This window comes from Bos indicus x Bos taurus, chromosome 16 (genome assembly GCF_003369695.1).
Source record: "Bos indicus x Bos taurus breed Angus x Brahman F1 hybrid chromosome 16, Bos_hybrid_MaternalHap_v2.0, whole genome shotgun sequence".
NCBI lineage: Eukaryota > Metazoa > Chordata > Mammalia > Artiodactyla > Bovidae > Bos > Bos indicus x Bos taurus.
This window is the reverse complement of record NC_040091.1, coordinates 27,580,171-27,596,893: the sequence shown is the minus strand read 5'-3', so window position 1 is coordinate 27,596,893 and position 16,723 is coordinate 27,580,171. Positions and strand designations below refer to the sequence as shown.

Genomic DNA, 16,723 nt, shown 5'->3' with positions numbered 1-16,723 from the left:
TATTTACCTGTGAAATAGAGTCCCTTTCTTCAATCAATAAGAATTCTTCAATTGGTAATAGTGTTAATGCTTTTTCTAAAATTCTTCTGACGGTTGTTTTTCCTCCTCCTGTTGGACCCACTAACATCACACCAACACAAGCCTAAAACAGAATTGCAGATTTATGGCTTAATTCTAGTTTACTGATTATTCAACAAAGCTGAAACCTCAAAGTTCTTATTTACAAATACGTCTCTGACTATATCCATGGACCATTCATTCAAATTATTTTTCAATCAGTTGTAATCTGGGTTCTGTTTTATTGACTAGGCAAATATTAAAATCACCATAAGTCTCCCAATTTTAACATTCAAAGAATGATTTTCATTCTTTATATTTAATAGTTTATTTCACTTTCTAATTCTCATTTACTCCTGTGCCTTTCTCTGTGATTGACTTCTGTAGTAAGATTTATCTGGGCTTCCTGTTCTCTGTTTTTTCTCTTTTGAGTTCTGATTGTCCTTTCCATGTTAATCTTCCCTAATTCATCCTTGTCTCTCTCTCCTCCACATTGTCCCTATCCAATTTCATCCATTTGAGTATCTTTAACTATCATCTGAATTCTAATGACTCCTTTTAAAAATGTACATTTTTCTCAGTCTTTGATTCTAAATGCGAGTGAAATTTCAGTGTACTACTAAATACTTCTATCTGGATGTCACACATCGTTTTCAAAGTCAACATAATCTAATCTGTATCTTTTTTCCCCTACATTTGTTCTTTCTCTTATTTCCCTGCTGCTGCTGCTAAGTTGCTTCAGTTGTGTCTGACTCTGTGCGACCCCGTAGACGGCAGCTCACCAGGCTCCCCCGTCCCTGGGATTTTCCAGGCAAGAACACTGGAGTGGGTTGCCGTTTCCTTCTCCCTAATCTAGTCAATAAAACCACTAGGTCCAACTGTCTGGGCTTCCCTGGTAGCTCAGCTGGTAAAGAATCCTCCTGCAATGCAAAAGACCTGGGTTTGATCCCTGGGTTGGGAAGATCCCCTGGAGGAGGGCATGACAACCCACTCCAATATTCTTGCCTGGAGAATCCCCATGGACAGAGGAGCCTGGCGGGCTACAGTACATGAAGTCGCAAAGAGTCAGACATGACTAAGCAACTAAGTACAGCATAGCATCAACTGTCTGAAGTATAATACTTGCCTTTTTCATTCTCTAATCTCTTTGAAAACTTTTGCATGATACCATCTTTTCTTTATCCCAACCACAATAGCCTGCCTTACCTTGGTGTTGTGAACTGAATTTTTGTGTCCTAACATTCAAATGTTGAAGCCCTAACACCCAGTGCAGTAGTATTGGAGGTGGGGGTCTTTGGTAAGTAAGCAAGTTTAGATGAGGTCATGAGGGTGGACCGCGTGTTGGAATGGTGTCTTTATAAGAAAAGGAAGAGAAAGGAGAGTTTGCTCTCCTTCTACTATGTGAGGACAGTGTTAGAAGTGGCCTGCAGCTCACCATCTGCAGGTAGAAGGTTCTCACCAGAAATAAAACCTGCCAGCACTCTGATCTTGAATTTCCCCGTCTCCAGAACTGTGAGAAATAAGTCTGTTGTGTAAGCCACTCAATCTATTGTGTTTTGTTAGAGCAGTCCAAATGGACTGAGTGGGTCAGATGCTAAACATCAGAGTGGGCCCCTCACCATCTCCTTTGGACTATTGCAAGAACATTGAAGAAATAACTGTTTTTAACAATGTCTCACACATATACATTAAAATTTAAATATGGATAAAGTTAAAACATCTTTTTACTTCCATTTCAACCCCTATACCTTCATGAAAGCTTTGTGATTCTCTGGTCTGATAGTCTCATTCTATAACTGGCAAGGTGAGAAAGATCCAAAAAGCCTTGCTTGTCAAATGGAAATTATATATTCAGGACTGCAGCTAGCTGGTCCTGGGGCATCACGGCTTTATATGAAAGAATGGCAGCTATTTCTCTGGGAGCAATTTTATACCCCACTTAAACTCCTAAAGCAAAGCTGATGGCTCAGTTGACCCTTGATTCACAAAGATTTCCACAAACGCTTTGGTCTGGTTTACTGATGGTTCAACTAAGCTGAAACCTGAAGTCTCTTGATGTCTAGCTTCAGAGTCAGCTATGAAAAATCAAAAGAAGTCTTGTTTATTTTGCTCCCTGGGAAGAACTCCAATTCTTGGGCTTTTGTTGATGGTCTATTTGGTGTGCCATTTGGAAAACTACAGAACAGAAGATTAAAGATAATCCTATATGGGGCTTTGTACTGTGGAGACAAATGGTAGCTGCTGATCAAACTACCTAAGTCATTCAAGGGCCCATGGTGAGGACCCATTCTGATGAGATTACCCAGAATTAGAATTAAGCTGCTGATCAATTTCTCTTCCCAGGCTGCCATGACAGCTTTCTGGATGCAACATCACACTGGATGTCATAACATGTTCACCATCACAGACTGCACAAAATAAAGAACTGTGTGTTTCTGACGCTACCACTGAACTTCAGACTGGTGACTCCTACCAAAAGTTGACACAGTTGTCTCAGTGAGAGAAGCCACACTGCATAGGGCATGAATGATCCCCACTTACACCTGGCAGATCCTACATCAGATCTTTGATCCCTTCTATTGGGTCTACTGGTGGTGTTTCACTGATATTAACGCTATTCAAGCTATGGCCCTGCTATTTCAATCCGACTGACCAACTCTAGGCACACCATCACATCTGTTGAAAGTAATTTGTGTCATGTGTTTGAATATCTGGACCATGTGCAACGTGACAATGGTGTCAACCTTTTAATGCAAGAGTCACTCAAAAATGAGCTGATTGTCAAGGAATTCTATGGACCTTCTACACTTCCTACCATCCACAGGCATCTGGTATTACTGAGCACTGGAATAGCCTTTCAAAAACTGACTCAGAAAGATTTCTGACTCTATCTCCCTTACCTTCTTTTTGTCCAAACACTTTACCAAGAAAATTTGGTCATTGAATGTGAGTTTCCCCAGAAAGGAATTATTTCTTTTCATTTGCTTCCTGAGTAATTATCAGCATGAAACAGATAAGGGATTATATAGAACTATTTTATAAATTTGGAATTCAGTCCTGATAACCATTCCTGTACTTCTTATGTAGAAGCCAACCATTAACTTGCCTCCCTCCCTAAACCAATGCAAACTGCACCTCAGAGAAGATTATATGGCCTCTGAGTGTCAATTTTCCACAAATTTACATTTCTTTGCCTAAAAGGTAAAAGAGCATCCTGTTCTGATCATTTTTTGAGGTCTTCATTGTTTTGTGAAGACTCTGGTGTACATATAAAAATGCAATAAAATGTGTAGGTTCTCCTGTTTATCTGTTTTTGTCAGTTTAATTTTCAAACCCAGTCAGCAACTCTAAGTGGTGCCAACAGATATAAAGACATGTTATAAGCCTATGATAATTAAGACTGTGTGGTGTTGTCACAAAGATAGAAATACAGGACAAATAATAAAGTACAGAAGAAATCAATCCTTTTATATATGAAAACTTACTATATGAGAAATCATATATCAGTAAAGAAGTCTTAGGAACACTGGTTATCCATTCAGGGAAAGGGCTTCCCTGGTGGCTCAGATGGTAAAAAATCTGCCTGTAATGCAGGAGACCCAGGTTCAATCCCTGGGTTGGGTTTGATCCCTAGCTTGGGAAGATCCCCTGGAGAAGGGAATGGCAACCCACTCCAGTATTCTTGCCTGGAGAATTCCATAGACAGAGGAGCCTGGCAGGCTACAGTCCATGGGGTCACAAAGAGTCAGAATAAAACTTCCTCTTTTCACTTTCTTACAGGGAAAACGAAATTCCTACTTGACATTTTAATGAAAAATAAACCGCAGACAACTTAAAAGTGAGAAATGCAAGTATCTAAAAATTTCAGAAAAATTACTGACAAAACCTTGATGAGACAAGACAGAAAAGATTTCTAAAAACAGGACACAAAAACACAAGCCATAAAAAAAGATCAATAAAGATTATTGCATTAACAAAGTCTCCTGTACAACTGTATACCATGAATATTTCTAAATAGTGTGAAATGAAAATACCCGCTGCCATATCAACAAGCAAGAAATGTCATAGCCATCGGTGCTTTCTGGCCTTCAAATGTGAATGATGGCTCCCAAAATTGTGATCCAGTGGATTCTGTGACCCCACCCCTGCACCACCCACCATGACGACTGCTGAGGAGCTGGGGAAATGCAAGAAGCAGCCAGCCGCCACTGCTTAAGGTGAACAAGAAAACAGGATTGGCCCCAGATAGCTGAGGTTCCTATGAAATGAATGAGTTCAGGGAACCCAGAGGCCCGCATCTTCCCATACACAGAATGCTAAGTCCCTTAACTTGATAGCTGATCTTTGATGTTCACACTGCCTGCTCCCTTTGTTGCAAACTTGTGTATAGCCTGACATCCCCTCCTGCCTCCTTGGACAGAAATGGTATGGACCTAACAGAAGCAGGCGATATTAAGAAGAGATGGCAAGAACACACAGAAGAACTATACAAAAAAGATCTTAGTGACCCAGATAACCATGATGGTGTTTAGGCAGACATAATGGAGTCCAAAGTCAAGTGGATCTTAGGAGGCATCACTATAAACAAAGCTAGTGGAGATGATGGAATTCCAGCTGAGCCATTTCAAATCCTAAAAGACAGTGCTGTCAAAGTGCTGCACTCAATATGCCAGCAAATTTGGAAAACTCAGTAGTAGCCACAGGACTGGAAAAGGTCAGTTTTCACTCCAATCCCAAAGAAAGGCAATGCCAAAGAATGTTCAAACTATCACACAATTGCACTCATCTCACACACAAGCAAAGTAATGCTCAGAGTTCTTCAAGGTAGGCTTCAACAGTATGTGAACCGAGAACTTTCAGATGTTCAAGCTGGATTTAGAAAAGGCAGAGGAACGAGAAATCAAATTGCCAACATCCACTGGATCGTTGAAAAAGCAAGGGAGTTTCAGAAATACATCTACTTCTGCTTCATTGACTACACCAAAGCCTTTGACTGTGTAGATCACAAGAAACTATAGAAAATTCTTCAAGAGATGGGAATACCAGACCACCGTACTTGCCTCCTGATAAACCTGTATGCAGGTCAAGAAGCAACAGTTAGAACCAGACATGGACAACAGACTGGTTCCAAATTGGAAAAGGAGTACATCATAAGAAATGCTGGGCTGGAAGAAGCACAAGCTGGAATCAAGATTGCCGGGAGAAATATCAATAACCTCAGATATGCAGATGACACCACCCTTATGGCAGAAAGTGAAGAGGAACTAAAGAGCCTCTTGATAGAACTGAAAGAGGAGAGTGAAAAAGCTGGCTTAAAACTCAACATTCAAGAAACTAAGAGCATAACATCCTATCCTATTCACTTCATAGCAAATGATGGGGAAACAATGGAAACAGTGACAGACTTTATTTTTCTGGTCTCCAAAATCACTGCAGATGGTGACTGCAGCCATGAAATTAAAAGACACTTACTCCTTGGAAGGAAAGTTATGATCAACCTAGACAACATATTAAAAAGCAGAGACATTACTTTGTCAACAAAGGTCCATCTAGTGAAGGCTATGGTTTTTCTAGTAGTCATGTATGGATGTGAGAGTTGGACTATAAAGAAAGCTGAGTGCAGAAGAATTGATGCTTTTGAACTGTGGTGTTGGAGAAGACTCTTAAGAGTCCCTTGGACTGCAAGGAGATCCACCAGTCCATCCTAAAGGAAATCAGTCCTGGGTGTGTTCATTGGAAGGACTGATGCTGAAGCTGAAACTCCAATATTATGGCCACCTAATGCGAAGAGCTGCCTCATTTGAAAAGACCCTGATGTTGGAAAAGACTGAAGACAGGAGGAGAAGGGGACAACAGAGGATGAGATGGTTAGATGGCATCACCAACTCAATGGACATGAGTTTGGGTAAACTCCGGGAGTTGGCGACGGACAGGGAGGCCTGGCGTGCTGTGGTTCATGGGGTTGCAAAGAGTCGGACATGACCGAGCAACTGAACTGAACTGAAAGTGAGGGATCAAATAACAAAGTCTAGATAAACAGTTAATTAACAAACAACTTTATTTTGAAGAACATTATAGTAGATATCTTTTATCATAATTTTATTTTTCCTTGATCACACCTATTTAAACACGGAAGCAAATTGCTAACATGACATTCTACACTTACCTGAAGTTGATTATAAAACTGTATGATTCTCTCTTTTTGAGCTGGCCACTGATGTAAGCCCAAGTGTTGTGTTGCAATCTCTATTAGTTTCTTATAGAAAAAAAAATACATTAATTTAAATTTCATTGCAAATTAAACTTTTAATATGTAATCTTACAAAACCTCTCTAGGTAGCAAATACAGCACTTTATGATGGTATTTCTTAATTTTTTAGTTCACCAACTCCAAAATAATGAAAACATTACTTCCCCTACCAAAGTAAAATACACAGAAAATTTTATGATCACGGACCCCCAGGTAGCAAATTCATAGATCCTCTCCCAATTTAAGACATGCTTTATGATGCATTTAAGAACTAGCTGTTACCACAGTATAATTGTCTAATGATCCTACAGTGAAGAAAAGGTAAAAGATTCTATATCTTTGTGGAATTTTTTGAAAGGAGAACAATGATAAGTATTTTCATTTTTGCTTATTTGTTAATCTGTGTTTAACTCTAATCACCATTAAAGTTGAATTTCAATTCTGTAATGACTGTTTTACTGTTTCAATGTTAGGAATATTCTAAGATAGCAAAATTTACAAGATGAAAAACTTGACGTGGTTATACATTAGATCATCCCAGGAAGTGGCTGCACCTTTGAAAGATATTTACTATTTCAACACAGGAATTATAGGGCAGCATGATTCCTCCTAAAGTGGGGTTTACTTCAATGTTGATATAATTGGTATCTATGTCTACAGAAAAAGTATGATTTATCCTTTTTCTCACTAGCCTCTCCTACACCATTTCTCATTCCTTGCATTCCTACAATGGGAAGCAGCCAAAGAAAACACACACACTCAGCAAGACTGTACAAACAGAGGAAAAATAGACTCTATGTAAGGCTAACTGGAGGTAGGAAATTATTTTTGAAAAGCAACCTCTTCCAAACAAAGTTGATGAGACTGCCCACTTATGGCCTTCACTGCTTGCAGTTTCAGATGTAGAAACTAGGAATCTCTGCAGTTACTAATACAAACCTAGATACTGCCTGGATACAAGTGAAAAAGTCACACAAGTGTGGAATAAAGATAGCATGGGATGCACAGAAGATCAGAAGAACTGGGATAATAAAAGAAGACCTCTTCAGATATACTCGGGTCATCCCACCTGGTGAAGGTTTTGAAATAAAATCATAATCCTGACCTAAAATATTTATGGCTGTATAAGATGTTCATTGGAGTTAACTGGATGACAAAATATATGTAGTTCTTATAACATGATATGGTTTTAGTAATTCTCAGGTTATTCTTTGGTTGCTCTGAGATAATGATCCCTACACACGTTGAATACTGCTAAAGACAGTAATGTGAATAAGTTGTATAGATTCCAACTTATTCCACATGCAATTCAGATTCTTGTATCACAAATAAACAATAAACAGCACACCTACAGGGTATTTTTTAATAACATGCCTTCCTATGTGGGTGTGTTATATATGATTGATTGGTCATTGTGTAAGCCATCAAAAATACACCATTAAATAAGAGACTGAATTATTCCACACTGAATATTAAAATCATAACTTTAAATTATCTTTGTGCCATTTCTATGAGCCATATAGTACAATTTGGTAACATTTTATTAAACAGTTGAGAGCTTGCATATTTATCAATGTAAAAATTATACAAAGGAGGAAGTAGCTGAATAAATTAATATTATCATATATAAAACTTTTCCATAAGCTATAAATTAACTTGTAAAACTGATGAAAAGGTGAATAAATAATGAGGTTCAAAAGTAAAATCATTAATCTACATGCAGAAATGTTATTACAATGCCAATGTTATTTGTTTCAGCTGTGTTTTGAAAAATGTTAAAGGTAACACTGCTGCTGCTTCTAAGTCGCTTCAGTCTGGAAGGATTTAAAACTTGTAACTGTAGGAAGGAGAGTAGGAATTTACACATTCTCTCTGAGAAGAATAGTAAGATGTTTACATAAGACAGAGAAGGAACACTTGTCAACTGATATTTTCCTCCTTTTTTATAGCAAAATGAAAATCTTTCAAATGCAAATGAAATCTTCAAAATGCAGGCAAAACTTAGATGCAAATATCCACTGTCTTTCTCCTAGAAACCACCCAGCAAAAAGAAAAAAGTCAAATTGCACTTTCATTAAAATAATGAAACAAATAAAATCTAAAAAATGTAAAACAAAGATAAGTGCTATGAAAAAAACTAAGCATGGTTTAGAGTGGACTGCAACTTGTTGGTCTGGAAAAGTCTAACTCATTTAATCATGTGGAACAAAGAATCTTACACTATATGTCTCCTTCAAAATTACATATTAAAAGGGCTTATTGAATACCAAAATTCATAACAAGAGAATTTATACTGAAATTAAGAATACCAAAGGCAAATGAAAAATGTAAAAGCTTCTGGAGAGAAAGAACAGATACACTACAAATGAACACATACAGGTGACACTGATCATTTCAAGAGTGGAACAAGAGAAAATGTAATAATATTTTAAAGATATTAAATATTTTAATGTATTAAATGAAAAGAACTTTACACTTAAAATTTTATAACCAGCCAAACTGTAATCTAAATATAAAGGCATATGAGAAATAGTTGCCAAAGGTTTGTCACACAAAACCTAACTGAAAAACACTGTTGGAAGAAGTACTAAAAAAAAGGAATATATTGAAGTCTATAAGAGATATGAAGAGAAAGTTTTATAAAATATCTTGTTAGTTTACAGTATTCTAAACGCATGCACATGCCTGTGTGGGCAAACATACGTGTTTATAAAAACTAGGCCCAAAGAAAAGGAAAAGGAAAAAAATTCCCATAATCACCAGTCCAGATTCGATGCAGGATACAGGAAGCTTGGGGGTGGTGCACTGGGATGACCCAGAGGGATGGTACGGTGAGGGAGGTGGGAGGGGGGTTCAGGATGGGGAACACGTGTACACCCATGGTGGATGCATGTTGATGTATGGCAAAACCAATACAAATTGTAAAGTAAAAAAAATAATAATAATAATATAAAAATAAAAAATAAAATAAAAAAATAATAATCACCAAAAAAAAAAATTTATGATATGACATATATAAGAATGAGAGTATGGGGAAGACCAAAGAGTAAGCTAAAGTACTTGTTTTGAAAGGGAAAATATATAGATATTGAAAAAATTAATAAATAGGAACAAATAATGCTGGATGTCAGTCTTCAATTAAGAGAGGCACCATAGAGAATAAACACAAAATAAACACAGAAGAAAATTCAATCTATCCCACAGAGAGCAGGGTGAGAGAGAAAACAAGGAATAAAAAGAAATTAAATACATATTATAACAGTAATGAATTTTAAGATAACAGAATCTATAATGAATATAAAAAGTTAAAATCAACACAGGACAGATAATCACAGACTGAATTACAAGAAAACAAAGTCCACTGATACATCTCCCATAAGACTTATAGTTCAAACAGAGAAACATAGAAAGTTTGAGAAATACAAGAATGGAAAAAGAGATTCTAAAAATATGAATACACATAAAAAAGTTGGATAGAAATCTTAATATCTGACTAAATAGGTCTTAAGGCAAGATATAGCATACGATCCAGAAAAAGAGTATAGTGATTAAAGAATAAACAAACATATGCAACTTATAGCGTCAAATTACATAAAGTAACAATTGACAGACATGCAAGACACATTGATAAATCAATAATTTCAGTTAAGATTTTGATATACCCCTTCCAGAAACTGATACATCAGTAAAAATAGATATCAAGCTCTGAAAGATATAATTAATAGGCTATGTATATAACTTTATATCCAATAAGCACAAAATACATATATGAAACCCTTACCAAAAAAAAGCCAATATAGGCATACCTCAAGAAACAAGAAAAAAGTCAAATAAATAACCTAACCCTACACCTAAAGCAACTAGAAAAGGAAGAAATGAAGAACCCCAGGGTTAGTACAAGGAAAGAAATCTTAAAAATTAGGGCAGAAATAAATGCCAAAGAAACAAAAGAGACCATAGCAAAAATCAACAAAGCCAAAAGCTGGTTCTTTGAAAGGATAAATAAAATTGACAAACCATTAGCCAGACTCATCAAGAAACAAAGGGAGAAAAATCAAATCAACAAAATTAGAAATGAAAATGGAGAGATCACAACAGACAACACAGAAATACAAAGGATCATAAGAGACTACTATCAGCAATTATATGCCAATAAAATGGACAATGTGGAAGAAATGGACAAATTCTTAGAAAAGTACAACTTTCCAAAACTGGACCAGGAAGAAATAGAAAATCTTAACAGACCCATCACAAGCACCGAAGTTGAAACTGTAATCAAAAATCTTCCAGCAAACAAAAGCCCAGGTCCAGACGGCTTCACAGCTGAATTCTACCAAAAATTTAGAGAAGAGCTAACACCTGTCCTACTCAAACTTTTCCAGAAAATTGCAGAGGAAGGTAAACTTCCAAACTCATTCTATGAGGCCACCATCACCCTAATACCAAAACCTGACAAAGATCCCACAAAAAAAGAAAACTACAGGCCAATATCACTGATGAACATAGATGCAAAAATCCTTAACAAAATTCTAGCAATCAGAATCCAACAACACATTAAAAAGATCATACACCATGACCAAGTGGGCTTTATCCCAGGGATGCAAGTATTCTTCAATATCTGCAAATCAATCAATGTAATACACTACATTAACAAATTGAAAAATAAAAACCATATGATTATCTCAATAGATGCAGAGAAAGCCTTTGACAAAATTCAACATCCATTTATGATAAAAACTCTCCAGAAAGCAGGAATAGAAGGAACATACCTCAACATAATAAAAGCTATATATGACAAACCCACAGCAAACATTATCCTCAATGGTGAAAAATTAAAAGCATTTCCTCTAAAGTCAGGAACAAGACAAGGGTGCTCACTTTCACCATTACTATTCAACATAGTTTTGGAAGTTTTGGCCACAGCAATCAGAGCAGAAAAAGAAATAAAAGGAATCCAAATTGGAAAAGAAGAAGTAAAACTCTCACTATTTGCAGATGACATGATCCTCTACATAGAAAACCCTAAAGACTCCACCAGAAAATTACTAGAACTAATCAATGATTATAGTAAAGTTGCAGGATATAAAATCAACACACAGAAATCCCTTGCATTCCTATACACTAGTAATGAGAAAACAGAAAGAGAAACTAAGGAAACAATTCCATTCACCATTGCAACCGAAAGAAGTCCTAAAGAAACTAAAGACCTATAAATAGAAAACTATAAAACACTGGTGTAAGAAATCAAAGAGGACACTAATAGACGGAGAAATATACCATGTTCATGGATTGGAAGAATCGATATAGTGAAAATGAGTATACTACCCAAAGCAATTTATAGATTCAATGCAATCCCTACCAAGCTACCGATGGTATTCTTCACAGACCTAGAACAAATAATTTCACAATTTGTATGGAAATACAAAAAACCTCAAATAGCCAAAGCTATCTTGAGAAAGAAGAATGGAACTGGAGGAATCAACCTACCTGACTTCAGGCTCTACTACAAAGCCACAGTCATCAAGACAGTATGGTACTGGCACAAAGACAGAAATATAGATCAATGGAACAAAATAGAAAGCCCAGAGATAAATCCACGCACATATGGACACCTTGTCTTTGACAAAGGAGGCAAGAATATACAATGGATTAAAGACAATCTCTTTAACAAGTGGTGCTGGGAAAACTGGTCAACCACTTGTAAAAGAATGAAACTAGAACACTTTCTAACACCATACACAAAAATAAACTCAAAATGGATTAAAGATCTAAACTAATACAATTATGTAAAGTTTAAAAATAAAATAAAATTAGAGAAAAAAAAAAAAAAGATCTAAACGTAAGGCCAGAAGCTATAAAACTCCTAGAGGAGAACATAGGCAAAACACTCTCCAACATACATTACAGCAGGATCCTCTATGACCCACCTCCCAGAATATTGGAAATAAAAGCAAAAATAAACAAATGGGACCTAATAAAACTTAAAAGCTTCTGCACAACAAAGGAAACTATTAGCAAGGTGAAAAGACAGCCTTCAGAATGGGAGAAAATAATAGCAAATGAAGCAACTGACAACTAATCTCAAAAATATACAAGCGACTCCTATAGCTCAATTCCAGAAAAATAAATGACCCAATCAAAAAATGGGACAAAGATCTAAATAGACATTTCTCCAAAGAAGACATACAGATGGCTAACAAACACATGAAAAGATGCTCAACATCACTCATTATCAGAGAAATGCAAATCAAAACCACTATGAGGTACCATTTCACACCAGTCAGAATGGCTGCGATCCAAAAGTCTACAAGCAATAAATGCTGGAGAGGGTGTGGAGAAAAGGGAACCCTCTTACACTGTTGGTGGGAATGCAAACTAGTACAGCCACTATGGAGAACAGTGTGGAGATTGCTCAAAAAACTGGAAATAGAACTGCCTTATGATCCAGCAATCCCACTGCTGGGCATACATACTGAGGAAACCAGAAGGGAAAGAGACACGTGTACCCCAATGTTCATCGCAGCACTGTTTATAATAGTCAGGACATGGAAGCAACCTAGATGTCCATCAGGAGATGAATGGATAAGAAAGCTTTGGTACATATACACAATGGAGTATTACTCAGCCATTAAAAAGAATACATTTGAATCAGTTCTAATGAGGTGGATGGAACTGGAGCCTGTTATACAGAGTGAAGTAAGCCAGAAAGAAAAATACCAATACAGTATACTAACGTATATATATGGAATTTAGAAAGATGGTAATAATAACCCTGTATGCAAGACAGCAAAAGAGACACTTTTGTATAGAACAGTCCTATGGACTCTGTGGGAGAGGGAGAGGGTGGGAAGATTTGGGAGAATGGCATTGAAACATGTATAATATCATGTATGAAACGAGTCGCCAGTCCCGGTTCGATGCACGATACTGGATGCTTGGGGCTGGTGCACTGGGACGACCCAGAGGGATGGTATGGGGAGGGAGGAGGGAGGAGGGTTCAGGATGGGGAACACATGTATACCTGTGGCGGATTCATTTTGATATTTGGCAAAACCAATACAATATTGTAAAGTTTAAAAATAAAATAAAATTTAAAAAAAAAGCCATTTATTAGGTGATATCGGAAATCTGAAAAAAGGTTATCTCAAAAGGGTACATATATGAATTATAGCATATAATCTCCAATTAAAACTATAAAACCATTTGGGTCTGAATTTTGGGGAACAAGGATGGCAAGAAGTTGCTTTGAGTATCTTTAAAAATTGTTTTTGCTCATTGATCACTTCCCATTCCCTGTTGCTTAATGCAACATGTCTATAGCTTTACATTTATTAACTTAGGTTGTTCATAATGTTCTCATCACTTCTAAATCTCTAATATCATTGTTTCTTTTTCAATTATTAATCATTCTTGCTTGAGGTCTGTATATAATCAAACTGATAACTTTGGTTTTGTTGTTTTTCCTATAATTTTTATTTGTATTTGGTTGATTTCTGCCGTTTCCTTCATTATTTTTATCGGTTTCATTTCAGAGAACTTGTTTTATTGCTCTTTTTCCTAGTTTCTTACTTTAATGCTCAGTATGAGAAAGATAATCTGGTCTGACCAAATTGTGAAAGGCATTATGGCCAAGATAATTAATTTGACTGTTGTACTAGAGGCAAAGTTGCTTCAACAGCCGCTTTGCTGAAGTGATCAAACATGTTTTAGGAAAGCAACTCTGGTGGCCATATGACAATATATTAGAATGGAGGGAGTAGCAGGAGGTTGTATCACAATGACAGAAGACACTGAGATTCTACCTAAACTAAGGCTTTGACTGTATGGGTCTATATACATAAGAGAAAGCATAAAGGGCTTTGTGTGTTTAGTGTCTGAGCCACCATGGAAGCCCCAAAAATGGCTTTGAAATTGTGTCATTTTAATGATCACAAAGTATTTACACATTAAAGTCTTTATTCATAATTCTGATATAATTTGATTCTCTAGTTGGAAGGACTGATGCTAAAGCTGAAACTCTGGTACTTTGGCCACCTCATGAGAAGAGTTGATTCATTGGAAAAACTCTGATGCTGGGAGGGATTGGGGGCAGAAGGAGAAGGGGACGACAGAGGATGAGATGGCTGGAGGCATCACCGACTCGATGGACGTGAGTCTGAGTGAACTCTGGGAGTTGGTGATGGACAGGGAGGCCCAGCGTGCTGCAATTCATGGGGTTGCAAAGAGTCAGACACAACTGAGCGACTGAACCTTACTAAACTGAACTGAAGCACCTTTGGAAAGTAGGAAGAGCAGACATTATCATTCTCACTTGAAAGATGAGAAAATTGAGGAGTAAAATACGTGTTAACAGCCTTCCTTCCTTAAAGGTACACAATTTGTTCTTGTTTCCATTATGCCAAGATGTACTGAAAGTTCTTCATTCATGGGAAATATATATCTCCAAGTATTTTTATGTCCCAAGTTCTAACATGAATAGAGAATTTCAGGAATAACTAACATTTTAAATTCACATCTATTATAGTTTCTTATCTTAACTGATATTCCACATATAAATGATTTGTAATGATTTTCAAAGGTCTTATTACCTCCAGGACAATCTGATTTACTTTCGAAACTGTTGCTCCACAAAAAATATCTCTCATAATCTTTTCAAAAAGTAGGACATCTTTAGGAAGAAATTTTGGTAAGCTAGCTTCTCTCATAGCTTCAATAATTATCAGAGTTTCCTCTGTTTCAGAAATGTCTCTGATGTTACTTTAATGGTAGAAGAAAGCAAAGAACAAGTTAGCAAGTTTGTTTTGTTGATGTTAAAGACCATTAATATTCTTTTTTAATGGCGGCTATCCCAATACCTTTTCCTCCTTTCCCCACTTCAAAGCAGCTATGTGGTTTGGGTGAGGTTAATCTGGTTCCCAGCTCCAGGGATGGGCCCTGACTGACTTAGAACTCAGGGTAATGCTGTTTCCAACTCAAAATAGAAATGTATTCAGGTTAACATCAAATGAAAAATAAAATGATTTATTAAAAATCCCTAGGATGACTAGAGAACTAGTCTTGCAGGCTATGTAGCTGGGAACAAAGTTGAGCTATAGAACTGGTCCTGTGAAGACATGGCTGCCACCATCAATGGCTGCCACCAGAGAGCCATGCCTGTTGCATCTAGAGCCTGATGCTTGCACTAGAGCGGCTTGCTGTCTCTGCTAATTTCTGCTAAATGTCGGCAGCTATTGCCACTGCTGTCACCCTTGCCAGAGTGGACTCTGTGTATATCCTATTTCTTTTTCCTCTAGTTTCAGGTTCAGATTCTAGGGTAGCTATCTCTGATTTGCCAAGGTTGTATGTCTGAGAGAGTTTCAGAAAGCAAGCATATGACATAACAAATATTCAAGAAGTGAATATAACCACAGCTCTAATCAATCAATACATAGCAGTCACTTGGACACAGTGATTCAGGGGTAGACAAATGAATTGTCCACTCAGAGTGGTCTGGGACTTCAGTTCAATGGTGTAGATAGTTCCATTTATTATTAGAAGCCATCCTGCTACCCAAAATGAAGCCAGTCTAAAAATAACCCTGACAGGGAGGACTGCAGTGCTTAGAATATCTCAGAGAAATAAAAGGGAAACTCAAATCAAAGTGATTATATCCTGCCCCACCTCTGGATTTTCTGATTGGGTGAAAAAGTAAATTCCTTCTACTGTTTAAGCCAACTTAATATTTTTGTTAATTATAACAAAAGTTTTTGATATATTGTTATCACACAGTTTATTGCCACATATATTTCATATACTAAACATTCCAGTACACATTTTTATACATTAAACATGCAGTCAAAAGGGGAAAAAGTAACTACATGTGGTATAGTATGACTTTGGAGATAAAAAGGAAGAAAAGTTTTCCCTGCCCTAGCATCCCTCCCATACTCTTGTCTACTGACATCTGAAATTCTTCATTGGGATGGTGGTAACTTTTAAGCCTTTGCCCCATAATAAAAAGAGCTAATAGATAACATTTATTGAGTATTTTTTTACCAGGCCTTTTGCTTAATTGTTTAAGAAATTTCATTAATTTTTTCAAAAGCTAAGAAGTAAGAAAAGTGATACTCAGAAAAATGAAATAACACACTCAGTGTCATATAGCTGGTAAATGTTTGAACTGGCATTCAGTCAGGTCTCTCTGACGTCAAAGTCCACTTCTATAAGCACTCTATCTTTACGATGGAAGACTCACTGAGCTGGCATCAGCTGTTTACACATTCCTCTGTAAATACATCAGTGAGTCTTTTTTCTGAAGGTGTTTTGGTAGAGAGGGCGAGAGTGGACCAGAAGTCAAAGTGAGGGGCCACACCAGGGACAGAAAGGGTCCCACACTTCCCTGCTGGGGATCTAGTAAGTAACCTTGACCTTTCCCAC

The 16,723-nt window shown here is 36.9% G+C and overlaps 1 protein-coding gene across 1 annotated transcript in view; it reads right to left on the bottom strand.

Annotated features, from left to right (window-relative positions):
* DNAH14 (dynein axonemal heavy chain 14) overlaps nt 1-16,723 on the bottom strand; it is a 376,162-nt gene that overhangs the window by 176,248 nt on the left and 183,191 nt on the right. The window contains exons 34-36 of the mRNA XM_027564099.1: nt 14,896-15,064; nt 6,224-6,313; nt 8-142 (exon numbers count right to left, since the gene is read on the bottom strand). Coding sequence (XP_027419900.1) covers nt 8-142; nt 6,224-6,313; nt 14,896-15,064 — 394 coding nt within the window. The remainder of the gene's footprint in view (nt 1-7; nt 143-6,223; nt 6,314-14,895; nt 15,065-16,723) is intronic.